Below are 13,896 nucleotides of genomic sequence, written 5' to 3'. Positions count from 1 at the left end.
CGGTGACTGAGGTCATTCCTTTGACTCTGTCATTGCTTGCCTGAGGCTTAGGAGTGGTGGCCAGATTTTTACTTCCTCTGACAAAATGCAATCCTGGCTAGTGAGAAGTACCCCCAAGCCTCATAATTTGTGTCTCTCTAAACTCAAAGCAAAGCCAGTCCACTGGGCTTAATCACTGCCTAAACAGCAGGTCTAATATGAAGGACAAGAGCCATCCAAAGCCTTCATCTAAAAAAAAGATAAGTCAAAGCAGAGAGAAGTCTCTCAAGAAAAAGGGAGAGGGAGAGAAAGTGAGCCAGTTACGGGAGGGAGAGGAGGGGCAGTGGATCTCTATCTATTAAGACAAGAGAGAAGAGATTTGCATTAGAAAAATCTGATTAGGAAGCATTGATACCCATATCTAGCGTGTTAATAAAGTAAAAGAAATATCACATATCTTGTTAATTCAAAGTCACGAAGGCGGAGTTCAAATCCTAGCTCCACCACTTATTCGATGTGACTTTGGGCTACGACCTCTCCATGACTCAGTTTCTTCATCTGTTAAAAGGGCCAGTTAATAGCATCTACTTCACTGGTTTGTGAGAATCGAATAAGAGGAAGTATTTGAAAGTACTCAGCATTGGGCCTAGCATAAGTTCTTTGTAAATTCTACACGAATCCATCTATGTGTGAAGAGTACACACATTCTCACATAAACACGTGTGTGTGCGTTCCTGCTCTTGCTCCAATCTTCTCTTACCCAAAACCTTCTTTATTGCTGACTTTGCATTCCCTGATGTAACAGCAACAAGTCTTTTTTTTAAATATGCTTGAGGTCATCTAAAAGAAACTTAAAATTCTTCTTCAGGACAGTAAGAATATTAAAATCATTGAGTGCGAAGCACAGATCACTAAAACTTTGCACAGGAATTTAATGTGGTAAGGGGAATTGCTGGCTGGTAATCAAAATGACAAAGTTTTAATGCTCTCTGTTTTTATATCTTGTCATTTAAGCATTTTCTGCAGATAACCTCTCAAGTGTGCCACAAAATTATACATGAGTCTTTGCACTCTTGTAATTTTTCTTCTGCAAAAAAATTTTAATCTGCTAGAAACCCAAGTGGATCTCATCATAAATAGCTGGACACTTGCTTGGATGTAGAAAAAAGGTGATCATTAGGTCAAGCATACTAGGAAAAGCATTATAAAATACTTTCATTGATGCATTATACGGCTTTTTATTCCTCCATGGATCACAGAATAATTTATTTGTTTATAATATTCATATTTTGTTTTCTTGTACATATTTTTTATTTCTGGACTGAATACCTTTTCTAAAGTTTTTAGAAGACATTTTACATATAAATTAATCACACTTCACCACAAGGCAGGATAGCTGGAGGTTTAAGCATGCAAAGCACATGCATTCAGATCATGACCTTGACCCTTACTAGCCGGGCAAATTACTCACCTCTCTGTTTATTAGATTCCTCTTCTTTAAAATAGGAATAATGCTATCTCCTAGCTCAGAGAGTTATCAGGAAGATTTTAAAAATTATCCGTTAGCAGAATGTCTTAAAAATCATATGGTAAGCAGTATAAGCGTTTGATAGTATTAATACTGTTGTTATAACTTAAATTAATGTATGCCACTACAATAGAATCCATAGAATCCATAGACAATACATAGAATCCAATTCATTAAATGGGTATTTCTGTGTTTCAAGTTTCTTGTTTTAAGTTAGTTTATCATAAAAACAGAAACTATCTTTCGTATCATTTTTGTGCCAAAAATACACATTCAGGAAGTATATTTAATGGTTTATAAATCAAGTTTTTCTTTCAAATGGTCCAAACTAGAATCATCCTTAGCACATCACCATAAGCCAGAACCAAACTCAGTATTCAGATTACCATATTTGGACGATTGTAAATGAGAATTTTATCTGGTTTGTGTTGTCCTATTCTCAGCGCTTCTTCTATAAGTGGTATGTATTCTACCCTCCTTCCAGGTTCAATGCCAAAGGATGCTGTAACAACCAACTTGGGCTACAAGGAAAAAGAAATAATTGAGAAAGCTTAACAATCTTAATTAAGGTGATCACTATATTTCAGGCGCAGACTGGCAGTTTAATTTTTCTAAAAACATGTTTGAATGATTCTGTTCTCTATTGAATAAATGACCTGAAAATCAATAAACTCTTTCTAAATGTTGTAACTTAACCACTTCCACATAAATTTCACTTACCTGTTCAAAACTGAACACTGAGTGATGCTTTTGTCTAATAAGTATGAGCTGTTAAAAAGACTTTTCAAAGACTTCATTCAGGCAGGTGGATTTGCCATGAAAGGCAGAGGTGCTCCCTTCCAGAGGCGCGCGTCACAGCTGCTCGTTGCTAAAATTGTAGCGTTTCTTAGGTGGGGAGGGCCAGCCCAGCCATGGCCATCAGGAAGCATTTCTAAGTCTTTTAATGTTAAGCATGTCTGCTTAAACGCCTAAAGAGACCACAGAAGGAAGGGACCCAAATCTCCCAAAATTCTTTTATGATTCGTTTCTCATTCTAAATACATACTCATTTTCCCCAAATATTATATTTGTAATTTTGTCATATTTTCCTTAAAACAGCCCCTAAGTGATTTAAGTTTTGTTATTAAAGCACACTTAGCACTCTTCTTTACCTGCCAAATTGCTAGTCATTCTTCAAGATAAATGCAGATGTCGCCTAAGTGTCCCCTGGGGTTACTCTCCCTTCCTCAGAACATCCTGGCCAGGCCTCAGATGTCTCACAGTAGTCAAAATACTCTTTCATCCGCACCACAGCTCTCCAAGGGCAAATCTGGATCCCATTTATCTCTGTCTCTCCTAAGCCTGGCACAGTGCTTGCCATACCATAAGCTCTCAATAAGTATTTGTGGAACTGAATCAAAATTCTCATTAATTTGCAGGAATAAACATGTTTTCATTCTTTAGGCACACTGTTTCTTCACCAAGAAATCCAAAGAAAAGGAAACAGATAACTAATTATTCAGGAGACAGGTAATCAATCCAAGACAGTGCAACTGCTCCTGAATTCTGATTTCTGGTTACAGTACATTCCGTCCAGGGGAGGTTTCTATTGTGCCAATATATGCATATATAGTACTTTCTGCTTTTCAAATATTATTTAATATTCATGGCGCTAAGGCTCAGTGCAGTTACAAAGCTTGCCCCAGGTTACAAGTGGCAGAATCAGAACATGGACCAGTTCTGTCTGATTACAGAACCTTTCTCTTTCCACTATATCAAGCTGTCTTTTAAAAGGAAAGAAAAGAAAAATAAGTCTTATTTTCCTTTATTACATTTTTAAAGGTCAGACATTTGAATACAGTTCACATTTTAATATCTGTAATACTTACAAAAATAGATAATATTCCTCAAGCTTAGAATTCTGAATATACGAAAGTAAGTTACATATCAAATTAAAAACATATGTAGGATATATCCAAACTTTAATAATTTAATAACGTCAAAATTGGATTCTTCCTCTAGAGAAACAATTCCTTTCAGTTTTCTATTAATAGACTTCTATTGGAGGTTTTATTTGGTCTAGACTGACTTGTTAGAATACATTCTTCCCATCTTCATCTGTTAAAATAAAACTTTTTCTTCAGCCTATTTCTTTGAAAATCATGACATTAAAATCATCCCTGATTCCAACTATTAATTCTATCCAAATATCCCAGATATGTATCTCTGTCTTTAACCTCTCGCCTTTAATTTGACCTGCCCAATGGCCTTGCCCATAAGAACACGCACTGATTGCCTAAACTCCTTAACAGGATGATGTGTGTTATGTGTCTGATTATATGTGTCTGTGATTATATATGTGTGTGTGTGTGTGTCTGTGTGTGTGTGTGTGTTAGGAATGAAAACTCCTCCAGTGGCATAGCACAAGTTTTATAAATCTTTATTGTGTTATATATCTCAATTTTCCCACATCGCCACATAATACACCTTACACCTTTATTCAAATAGTGTTTACAATTTCTGTAGCTAAAAGCCTGGAGTCTAGAGCTTTGTGAGAAAAGTTTCCAACTGCCCACTGATTTGCAGGTCAATGACTGATATTTTCCTCCAAAAGCACTAAGTCAACATGTTTTAAAAAGAGAAAAAGAACAAAAAAGAATCCAGCCAGTTAGCCCATAAACCAAAATTCCTAGTTCTAATAACTGATCTGTTACCAGAGGAGGTCAGATATGCCAAACTATCCTTTACGCCTAGCACTCAGGGGACCCTCAATACACACTAGTTCCCTTCCTTGTTAAGAATGTCTCATCTAGGGCTTGTAAAGCTCTAAAGGTCAACCATTTCTTACTCCTGGAGCGACCTTCCTTCCTTAGTCTTCCCACTGCTGTTCCTCTCCTGCACATTGTCCATTGCTACACAAACAGACCACCTACCAAAGGTTCTTATTCCAGCCTCCAGCCTCTCTCCCACTCACATCGTATTGCAAGACTTGCCTCCTCTTAACATTGCATAAAACATGACACTTCTCTGCTCAACGACTTTGACTGGTCAAGGTCTACAGGATCCAGTTCAGACAAAAGCTGCCTCTGCAAGCTCACCTTCTCTCCCTCTTCAGTCACATTGGGCCATTCACTGTCCTCCCACTGAATTTTGCCCTTTCCTGCCTCTAATGCTAGACTCATATTCTTTTTCTCTTCTTTTGGATTCCACAACATCACTGTCTTCAGCTAGCTGAATCTTAGTCAAGACTTAACTCAAATCTCAGCTCTTTCAGAAAGCCTTCGTCAGCCACTCCAACGAAAAGAGATCACTCCTTCCTCTAAATCAGGGGTCTGCAAACTACGGTTGAGAGCCCAAGTCTGCCCACAGTATGTTTCTGTCAAGTTTTACTGGGACACTGCCAAGCCCTTCGTTTATGTAATGTCTAAGGCCACTTTCCTGCTACAACAGCACAGCTGAGCAGTTGCAACAGAAACCATGAGACCTGCAATGCCTAAAATATTTACTGTCTGGTAACTCACAGAAAAACGTTTGCTGATCTCTGACCTAAATTCATAGAAAAATAACAGCTAACCATCTTTTTTTTGAGTACTACCTGCCAGGCACTGTGTTAAGTGTTTTAAATTCAATATCTCAGTGATATTTCACAACAGCCTTATCAAGTTTATTTTAGTACGCCATCTAATTATGTAACTCCACCCCTCCTGGACAACCCTTCTTCACCACTGTTCTACACCACCATTCCAGGAAGTATGTGTCCCATCCATTTGACACGTATCATTTATTGCCCAGTTCCAAGGTTAATGTCAGGCACATAGTAGAAGCTTAATATATGTTGAATGAATAAGTTAGTTACTTTTCTTGTATGTCTTATACATTCAAATATATAGCAAGCCAACTTGAAAGGTATGCACCCTATCTTCTATTTTATATTCCTCACAGCATCCAGCAAGATGTCTTTCATATAGAACTGACTCAATAATAAATCTTTGGTGAATCAATATATGCCAAAGAAAAAGTAAACTTTAAGTATTCCATTTGAAAGGAGGTTCTCATAAGCATAGCTTGCTCTTGGACAATTCATTCACAGATAAATACGGCTGTACTACTTGATTTCTCCAAATAAAGCACTTACCTTTGCATGATCAATGCGACTACTTAGTTCTTTGGATGCAAATCCCCCAAATATGAGACTGTGGATGGCTCCTATCCTTGCACAGGCCAGCATGGTATACATCGCCTGTGGGATCATGGGCATGTAGATAACCACAGTGTCACCTTTCTTGATACCATGTTTGACCAGAACACCAGCCAGTTTAGAGACCTGTAACAAAATCATTAGATCAGCAAAGTGTTTTCTGTGTTATTTCACTAAACTTCTAAGTTAGGCAGTAACACAAGAAGAGGATCACCCTCTTGGCAGTGGATTCAAAAAGCCTGAGTAAAGCATATTTGACGATGATGATAAGAGTTTAGATAGTGACAATAATAACAGACATCTGTATTATAATAATTGACTACAAACCAGCTTACTATTATTTTGCCATATGAACTTCATGGCTTACAACTGCTTAACTGTTGATTCAACAACATATTTACTGAGAAACTGTTACGTGCCAGACGTTGTGCTTAGAGTTGAGGAGACAACAACGCAAAACAAGAACACAAATATGTTCCCATGGAGCTTTATTTTAAACAGTGTATCTGTCAAGTAAACAGAAAGATAAAATAATTCGAATTTAAATGCACTGGCTTAACTGGTGAAGGAAACAAATACGTGTTAAGAAAGAAAACATCATTATACATTTATAAGGTAAATAAGACAGATTCTGTTATTATTATTATTCCTGCTTAAAAGATAAGGTAATTAAGGCTCAGAGATAACAAATAGCTAACTTGAGGTCAGAGAGCTAGTAAACGGCGTAGCCAGCACACCATCACACGTCTCTTGACCTCATATTCTTTGTCCTCTCTACCGCCTCAAGCCAATTATTTTTCTTTATAGTTTTTTATGCTACTTACATAGTATAATAGGTAATAGTATAATAGATAATTATACTAATTTGCTATACAAAATGACTGACCTCTATATTGAGACCAAACATACAAACTTCTTTTTACTTTTAACATGTGTTTTGGGGACCAAACATCCAAAGAGGAAATATCTCTTTCCTCTTAACATGAGTTTTTGCAGTTTTTAGTAAGAAAGGCAAAATAGATCATAAGCCCATACATGATATAATTTATTACAAGAAACTCTTCCATGGGCAATTATAGCAGGCTGAGGGAAGTATGCCCCCATCTAAGTGAGAAAGAAGTTCAATGTTCTTCCATCTAAAAAATATGCATTGAGTACCTGTACATGCCAGACACTGTTTTCTGATAATATCAGGAAACACAACAAGACAAAGATGTCCATCCTCAGAGTCCTGATGTTTTAGCAGAGGAAAGACTTACAATAAACATAAGTAAATTATGTGCTACGTTAAAAGGTAATCAGTGCTATTGGGGGGGGGGCACAGAGCAAGGTAGAGGGGCCTGGGGACTGGTAGTGCAGGGGATGTGATTCTCAAAGGGACAATCAAGGTAGACCTCACTAAGGAAGTGACATTTTAGCAAAAGCACACAGAAGGCTGAGAATAAGCAGCTTCTGTGAGTATACTGTTTCAGGGAGAGAGCACACCAGTACAAAGGTGTGAGGGGGCTCACGTGTGATGTGATCAAGGAACAACAAGGAGACCAGGGGAGCTGCAATAGAAAGAACACCTGAGAAAGTGGTCGTAGATCAGGTCAGAGAGAGAAAGAAGGGGCCCGGAGGGATCCCACGGGCAGCTGGAAGGACTACAGCTTGCCTTTGAAAGTGACTGTTCAAAATAAGGAACAGAGGGGGCTGGGAGAAGAAATTAGGCCACACGGCTATTTGTGGTTCCTTTCATTTCACTCTGGCTCTCTTACTTTCGAACAAGTTCAAAGGATTCTGAATCCTGATCATTCTTCCTTTTTCTCCTTATTCACTTCCTCTGTGCAGTTGGGGAAAGATGTGGTCAAGTTTAAGGGCTCTGGTGAAAGACAGAAAGTAACAAACAACTATCTCAGCATTTTATTCTCCCCTGTATAACAGACTATAATTTAGTGCTATTTTTTAAGAACTCAAAGCTGCCCAGCAAAGATAAGTATAATGTAAGATATAATGTAAGATAATGTAAATAATATAAAGATAAGATAATGTATAAGAAAGATACATTGAAGTGATACAAATCATGAACTAAATTCCATATGGAGCCCAAGAATCAAGAAAAACACTGGAAAGTTGTATTCAAACCCTCCACGGGCAGTCCCTGCAGAAAGTGGTCGTGCCCTCTGATTACTGGGCGTCCCATTGAAGGTACAGCACTGGGAGAAACCAACACGAATGGTTTCTCTTATTTACAGCTACAACCTTAGCATCTTGAATAGTGTCTGCTGTTGAATAAAATTAATCTTCAACCAAGACACAATCTAGCAACGATTCAGTTACTTTATATTCCAGTCTCACTTCACAATGTTGCTGGAAGATGCCCAAAACTTTCCTGTCCTCTGAAAGAAATGACATCAATAAATTCAAGACTTCTTTCAAAAGAAAGATCTCAAAATGGACAAATGTGGTCCCACATGTATTTAAGTTTGGGCCATATCACATCTTAAAAAATTGAGCCACCATATTAAAATTAATAACTTTTATATACAAATCAGATTTCCAGTTTCTCTAGAAAAACTGGAAGATGTAGCAACACTGGGCCTGTGTTCTTGAATGACAACAATTGAACCTGATGGTCAACGGCTGGCTTTGCCATAGAACACACAATTCCCTGGGGATATTTATCAGAGCTTGCATTTTTCATTTCATTCTGAGTTTAAAATATATTCTTTTATATTCTGTTTATGTTATGTGCTTACACAGTAGCTCTGTAATGACAGAAGTGTGATATATACCAATAATTGATTTTTGTCCCACCCACTTGTCCCATTTCTGTTATGTGCTCGGCTCCTGCAGGCGTCTGAGTTGTTAACGAGTGAAGACAACTTTCAGTCATATTAGGTTGCACTAGGTCGTTATAACCACTAGATGGCGTGCACATGGCCTTGTTAACCTTGCTTCCTGCAGCTACTCCTCAGTGTTTTGGTAACTGTCCTAACCACACCAGGAAAAGCTGCACACGATCAATAGAGAAAATTTCTTTTTCAGTACTTCCCAGGGTTAAATGTCATTCCAGTAAAATTTTCCTTTGTAATTTTTAAGTTAAAAAAGTAATAATATATATATTTATAGATATATGAAAATATGTTTCTGGTGAGACTTCTAATAAACAGACTTATGAAAAACAAAATATTAGTTCATAGCAGCAAAAAAATAAATGGACATTGACTTAAGATGAAAATATTTGAGAATGTTTCATTAGAAAGTATTCCTTTTCAATATTAAATCTAGAGTTGGTTAATATGGGAGCCCCAGAACAGAATACTTAATAGTCTTGTCTCAGATGCAGATAAATCATTTTGAAGATAAGTGTAGGCAACAGTGAGCAATAAGAGGAAAAATTTAGAAACCTCAATCATCTAAGATCTCATATTCACTCAAATAAAGTGATTTAAACCTTGAAACTTCAACATAAGGGGCAATTTGATTATTGCTATTTCAGGGTTCACCTTGTTTTTCTTGACTTTCAGATGGAAAATTACCAAAGAGAAGGAAAATAAATATTAGTTTAATTCAATGTTATAGTCTTTTCCTACCACAGATGTCTGAGTGTAGATTTATAATTTCTATTTTTATCCAAAGAGAAAATATTTAACATATGTCTCATATAATCTATATTTCTCAACTGAATAACAAATCATACCATTCACCCAATCCATATTCATCTCTGTACCTTCTTAAAATTGTATTGTAATCTATCAACAATTTAACAGTTTTATATCAGGCACACACCAGCAAAACTGGTTTTCACTCTGATGTCAAGGGCTATACACAAGCCACTACAATCATGGTCAGGCCGTGCTTCCTGCTCATGTGGGGATGTGATCTGTGAAGGAAGCCTGAAGAAACACAACACATGTCTACATCCATTTAGATACCACATGGTTTCCTTCGTCCCACTAGAGATTATATGAATTAGCCATTATTTGGCACTAATTTAAAGCCATTTTAATATGTAAGTATCCTGCCGTTGATTCAATTTATATAGACTCTCTCTGCATCCTATATTAAGTCTGCAGATGCAAAACTGAGAAAGACATGGTCCTTACAGCAAAGAAACCAGGAGTCAGAAAAAATAACATACATAAATGTTATATGTTATACATACACTCATACATATAAAATATACACATATTTATATGTATGTATAATATATGTTGTCATATTACCGTAAATTATAAAATAAGAAAATGCAACAAGAGATATTTATGTAATGTAAAATGATAAACGTATATTTGGTTTATACACAACACACATATATTTATACCTGGTTTAGTTACAAGTAAAAATACTAAATTTTAGAATCATAAAATGAAAAGATACTAGCATAAATAATGAAAAAGAATTTAATAAAACTTCCATATATTCATTCCGGAAAATTTCATTTAAAAACAGTCTGAGTATAACTTCATGACCAACCACCCATGACACAAACATAAACATTAGCCGAAACTGACCAAAGACTATGTTCTATAGAGTAAATTAGTACTTGCTTCACAAATAGCAAGTGTGTCCATCTAAAGAAAACCATGTTTGCATGACAAAGATAGTGTTGGCATCCAAATTACAGTAAAAAGATAACAATCACAGGAAACCTCAGAGCTACATCAAAGAAAATTATATGAAAAAGAAGAAAAGACAAAACATATTTTCAAGTTGCAATGATCATGTTACACTGAAAACCCTGGTCTAATCAATCACAGAAAACATAACTAATTTAAAAACGAATTATAATATCTGAGAAAACAGTTTACTAAAATTTGGAATAAACGATCTATTCTTGAGAACATATGAAATTCCCCTTAGGAAGAGATGATTACCTAAAATACAATCCACATATTCAGTGAATCATGTGTTCCTGTATGCACACACATCATACACACACACTCTTGGATTTTTTTACTTGTGCACACAAAGAGCTATCAAAAAGATAAAAATTTATCTCTAATGAATAGTTTTGTTTTATTTTTTGAGGAAGATTGGCCCTGAGCTAACATCTGTGTCCATCTTCCTCTACTTTATATGTGGGACGCCTGCCACAGTATGGCTTGATAAACAGTGCATAGGTCTGCACGTGGGATTGGAACTGGCGAACCCTGGGCCACGGAAGCAGAGCGCACGAACTTAACCACGACACCACTGGGCTGGCCCCCTATTTATTTATTTTAGAGTCAAGTCCTCTGTGTTGCTTTTTTTTTTAAGATTGGCCCTGAGCTAACATCTGTTGCTAATCTTCTTTTTTTACTTCTTCTTCTTCTCCCCAAAGCTCCCCAGTACCTAGTTGTATATTCTAGTTGTAGGTCCTTCTGGCTCTGCTATGTGGGATGCTGCCTCAGCGTGGCTTGATGAATGGTGCTAGGTCCACACCCAGGATCCAAATCAGCAAAACCCCAGGCCACTGAAGCAGAGGGTGCGAACTTAACCACTCGGCCACCCGGCTGGCCCCAAATAGTTTATTCTTTTGGCCATGCCCTTACTATGCATCTAGCAAATACCTATGAAAAGAACCAGTGAAACTAAAACTGCTTAAGATCTAAAGTGGTACTAAAACTATCTGTTTTGAAAGTGAATCTTTCAGGAATGTAAATATTTTCATATACTGTAACTTTTTAAGACAGTGACAATTTATTAGATACGGCATTGAGATAATTTTCACTTAAATACCACACTATGCTTTGTTGCTGTTATTAGTGTCCTCAAGTTGATTTTGACTCCTAGGGACCCTGTGTACAACAGAGCAGGACCCTGCCTGGTCTTTTTGTGCCATCGTCTCACATTTCGGTGCGATATCAGACAACGCTGTGCTATTGTTCATAGGGTTTTCATGGCCAATTCTTTCAGAAGTATTGCCAGGTCCTTCTTCCTACTCTGTCTTAGTCCGGAAGCTCCACTGAAACCTGTCCACCATGGGTGACTCTGCAAGTATTTGAAATGCCAGTGGCATAGCTTTCAGCATCACAGCAACACACAGTAGCCACAGTACGATACCCCACAGAACGGTGGTGAGGTTCCCTGACTGGGAAACCAACGTGGGCCACAGCAGTGAGAGTATTGAATCTTAACCACTAGACCACCAGGGCTGGCTTATGATACTAGACTAAGTCAATTTAATTATGAGATAGGCCTTTAACAGCAGCACAGTAGAGGTGATGTTATTAAAAGAAGAAAAATCTTTCCTCAAAAGATAAAAGCGGAGGCTGGCCTGGTGGTGCAGCGGTTAAGTTCACATGCTCTGCTTCAGCGCCCCGGGGTTCATGGGTTCAGATCCCAGGCATGGGCCCACACACCACTCCTCAAGCCGTGCTGTGGCAGCATCCCACACATAAAATAGAGGAAGACTGGCACAAATGTTAAGTCAGGGACAATCTTTCTCAAGCAAAAAAGAAAGGCTGGCAATAGATGTTAGCTCAGGGCCAATCTTCCTCACTAAAAAATAAAAGATAAAAGTGTACCACTTATGTTCAAGACTAAAATTTATTATTGCTATCTAAAACACAGAGGAATATATATTTTGTATTTAAAAATGGAATTACATTAAGTTGTAGAAGAAAAGCTATAAAATGTTATGTTCAAAACAGTTATTTGACAGTGGACTAGAAAACATTTACTAACACATTTCTTCTCAAAAAATTTTCTCCAAATTACTTTTACTCCAAAAGTAAACAACGTTACTCAGAATAATCATTTTTCTCGTTTCCATTTTCTTCACAAGTGGGTTTCAATCAATATTTGGTCATTTTAAGACTGTGTATTTGCAAGCAAAGTGAAATGGAGAATCCTGTAATCCATTTAGTTCAGGCTTAAAATAACCACAATTTCAATAATCTGTGTGCTTTGAAGACTAATGTGGTTTTCAGACCATTTTTCACAGAAAATTAGTTCAATCCTTTAATTTTCTATGCATATGTGCTCATAGGCTCGATAAGGAATGTGCCATTCCATTTATTTAAGATTCACATGTTGTGATTTACAAATAGATCATCAGAGTTTATCACATCTTTAAAAGGACAGATTATTAATTTTAAAATAGTACTTCTATTTAACAGTCGGGTCACTGTTGACAGAGAAAACAATCAAGGAGAAGTCCAAGGTCCAAAAGAATGGAAAATAGAATTGATGCCTACCATTAACACAAGACATGACTACCATGCGTGTAATAAAAGGGAAATAAAGTACATAGAAAAGAATAACTAATGCTTGCCTCCACTTTTTACCACTTGAACGTTTTTCCTCTCTAGGCATTAACGGTTAACGAATAATGACTTCCTCCTGCTTTCACTCATTCGATAGTCTCTGCCGAAGTTACCAATCCTCACGGCATTTGCTATTTGGATGAGGCACTTGCCTGAGAAAGTAAAGGCATTCAGAATGGACAGAGCAAGAATTCAGGGTGAATGTGGCTGTTAGATGGGCTGGAAAGGTGAAAAGAAATTCATCACATATCACTTGGAGCCTTATTGAGCCCTGTTAAGTTGAACTTATCCTAAAAACAATGAGTAATAATTCAAAAGTGTTGTCTTCTTTAGAAATAGGCACTTCCCAAATTCTTACAATGCAATGATTACTGCATGAACTAGGATTATAACGATGGGAATAAAAACAAATGAAAGATTGAGAAACAGTGTAGACTGCACAGGGATTGATGATTGATGGATGCAAGGAAGTAGTGGGAGGAAGGAAAGGTCAAGAACAGGTCCAGATTGTTGGTTTTAGCAACTGGATGGAAAGTGATGCCATTCACAGAGATGGAAAACACAGGAGGAAAAGTTGGTGTCAACATGTTTAAACCTGAGATGCAAGTGGGACAATCAAGTGGAGATATTTACTCAGCAGCCCTATATATGATCTGAATGTGAGGAGAAAGATGTGGACTGGTGATGCAGAATTGGCAATAATCAGTGGTGTCACTGCGAGTAAACATCATCTATATGGCAAGAGAAGCCATTGAAGCAGATGTAATCACCCACAGAGGGTGTGTAAAGTGAAAAGAGAAGCTGGCCAAGAAGAGCTAGACAGTGAAGTGATGGACAGAGAAAGCAGCACCCAATAACGAGAGTCAGAACGAGAGGAGAGTCAAAATGGCCGACAACGTAGAAGAAAATGAAGGCAGGATGGTACGGTGGAAGTGAGTAAAGAGAGAGTGGTCAAGAATGTTAGATGTGATGAAGAGATG

General features: G+C 37.3%; 1 protein-coding gene across 1 annotated transcript in view; it reads right to left on the bottom strand.

The window, feature by feature from the left end:
• Positions 1-13,896, bottom strand: part of ACSS3 (acyl-CoA synthetase short chain family member 3) — a 168,741-nt gene that overhangs the window by 101,548 nt on the left and 53,297 nt on the right. The window contains exons 3-4 of the mRNA XM_001915509.6: positions 5,622-5,810; positions 1,894-2,028 (exon numbers count right to left, since the gene is read on the bottom strand). Of these exons, the coding sequence (XP_001915544.2) occupies positions 1,894-2,028; positions 5,622-5,810 (324 nt within the window). The remainder of the gene's footprint in view (positions 1-1,893; positions 2,029-5,621; positions 5,811-13,896) is intronic.

Source organism: Equus caballus, chromosome 28 (assembly GCF_041296265.1).
Source record: "Equus caballus isolate H_3958 breed thoroughbred chromosome 28, TB-T2T, whole genome shotgun sequence".
In the NCBI taxonomy this organism is placed as follows: Eukaryota; Metazoa; Chordata; class Mammalia; order Perissodactyla; family Equidae; genus Equus; species Equus caballus.
The sequence above is the reverse complement of the archived record's forward strand: the minus strand, read 5'-3'. Positions and strand labels throughout refer to the sequence as shown.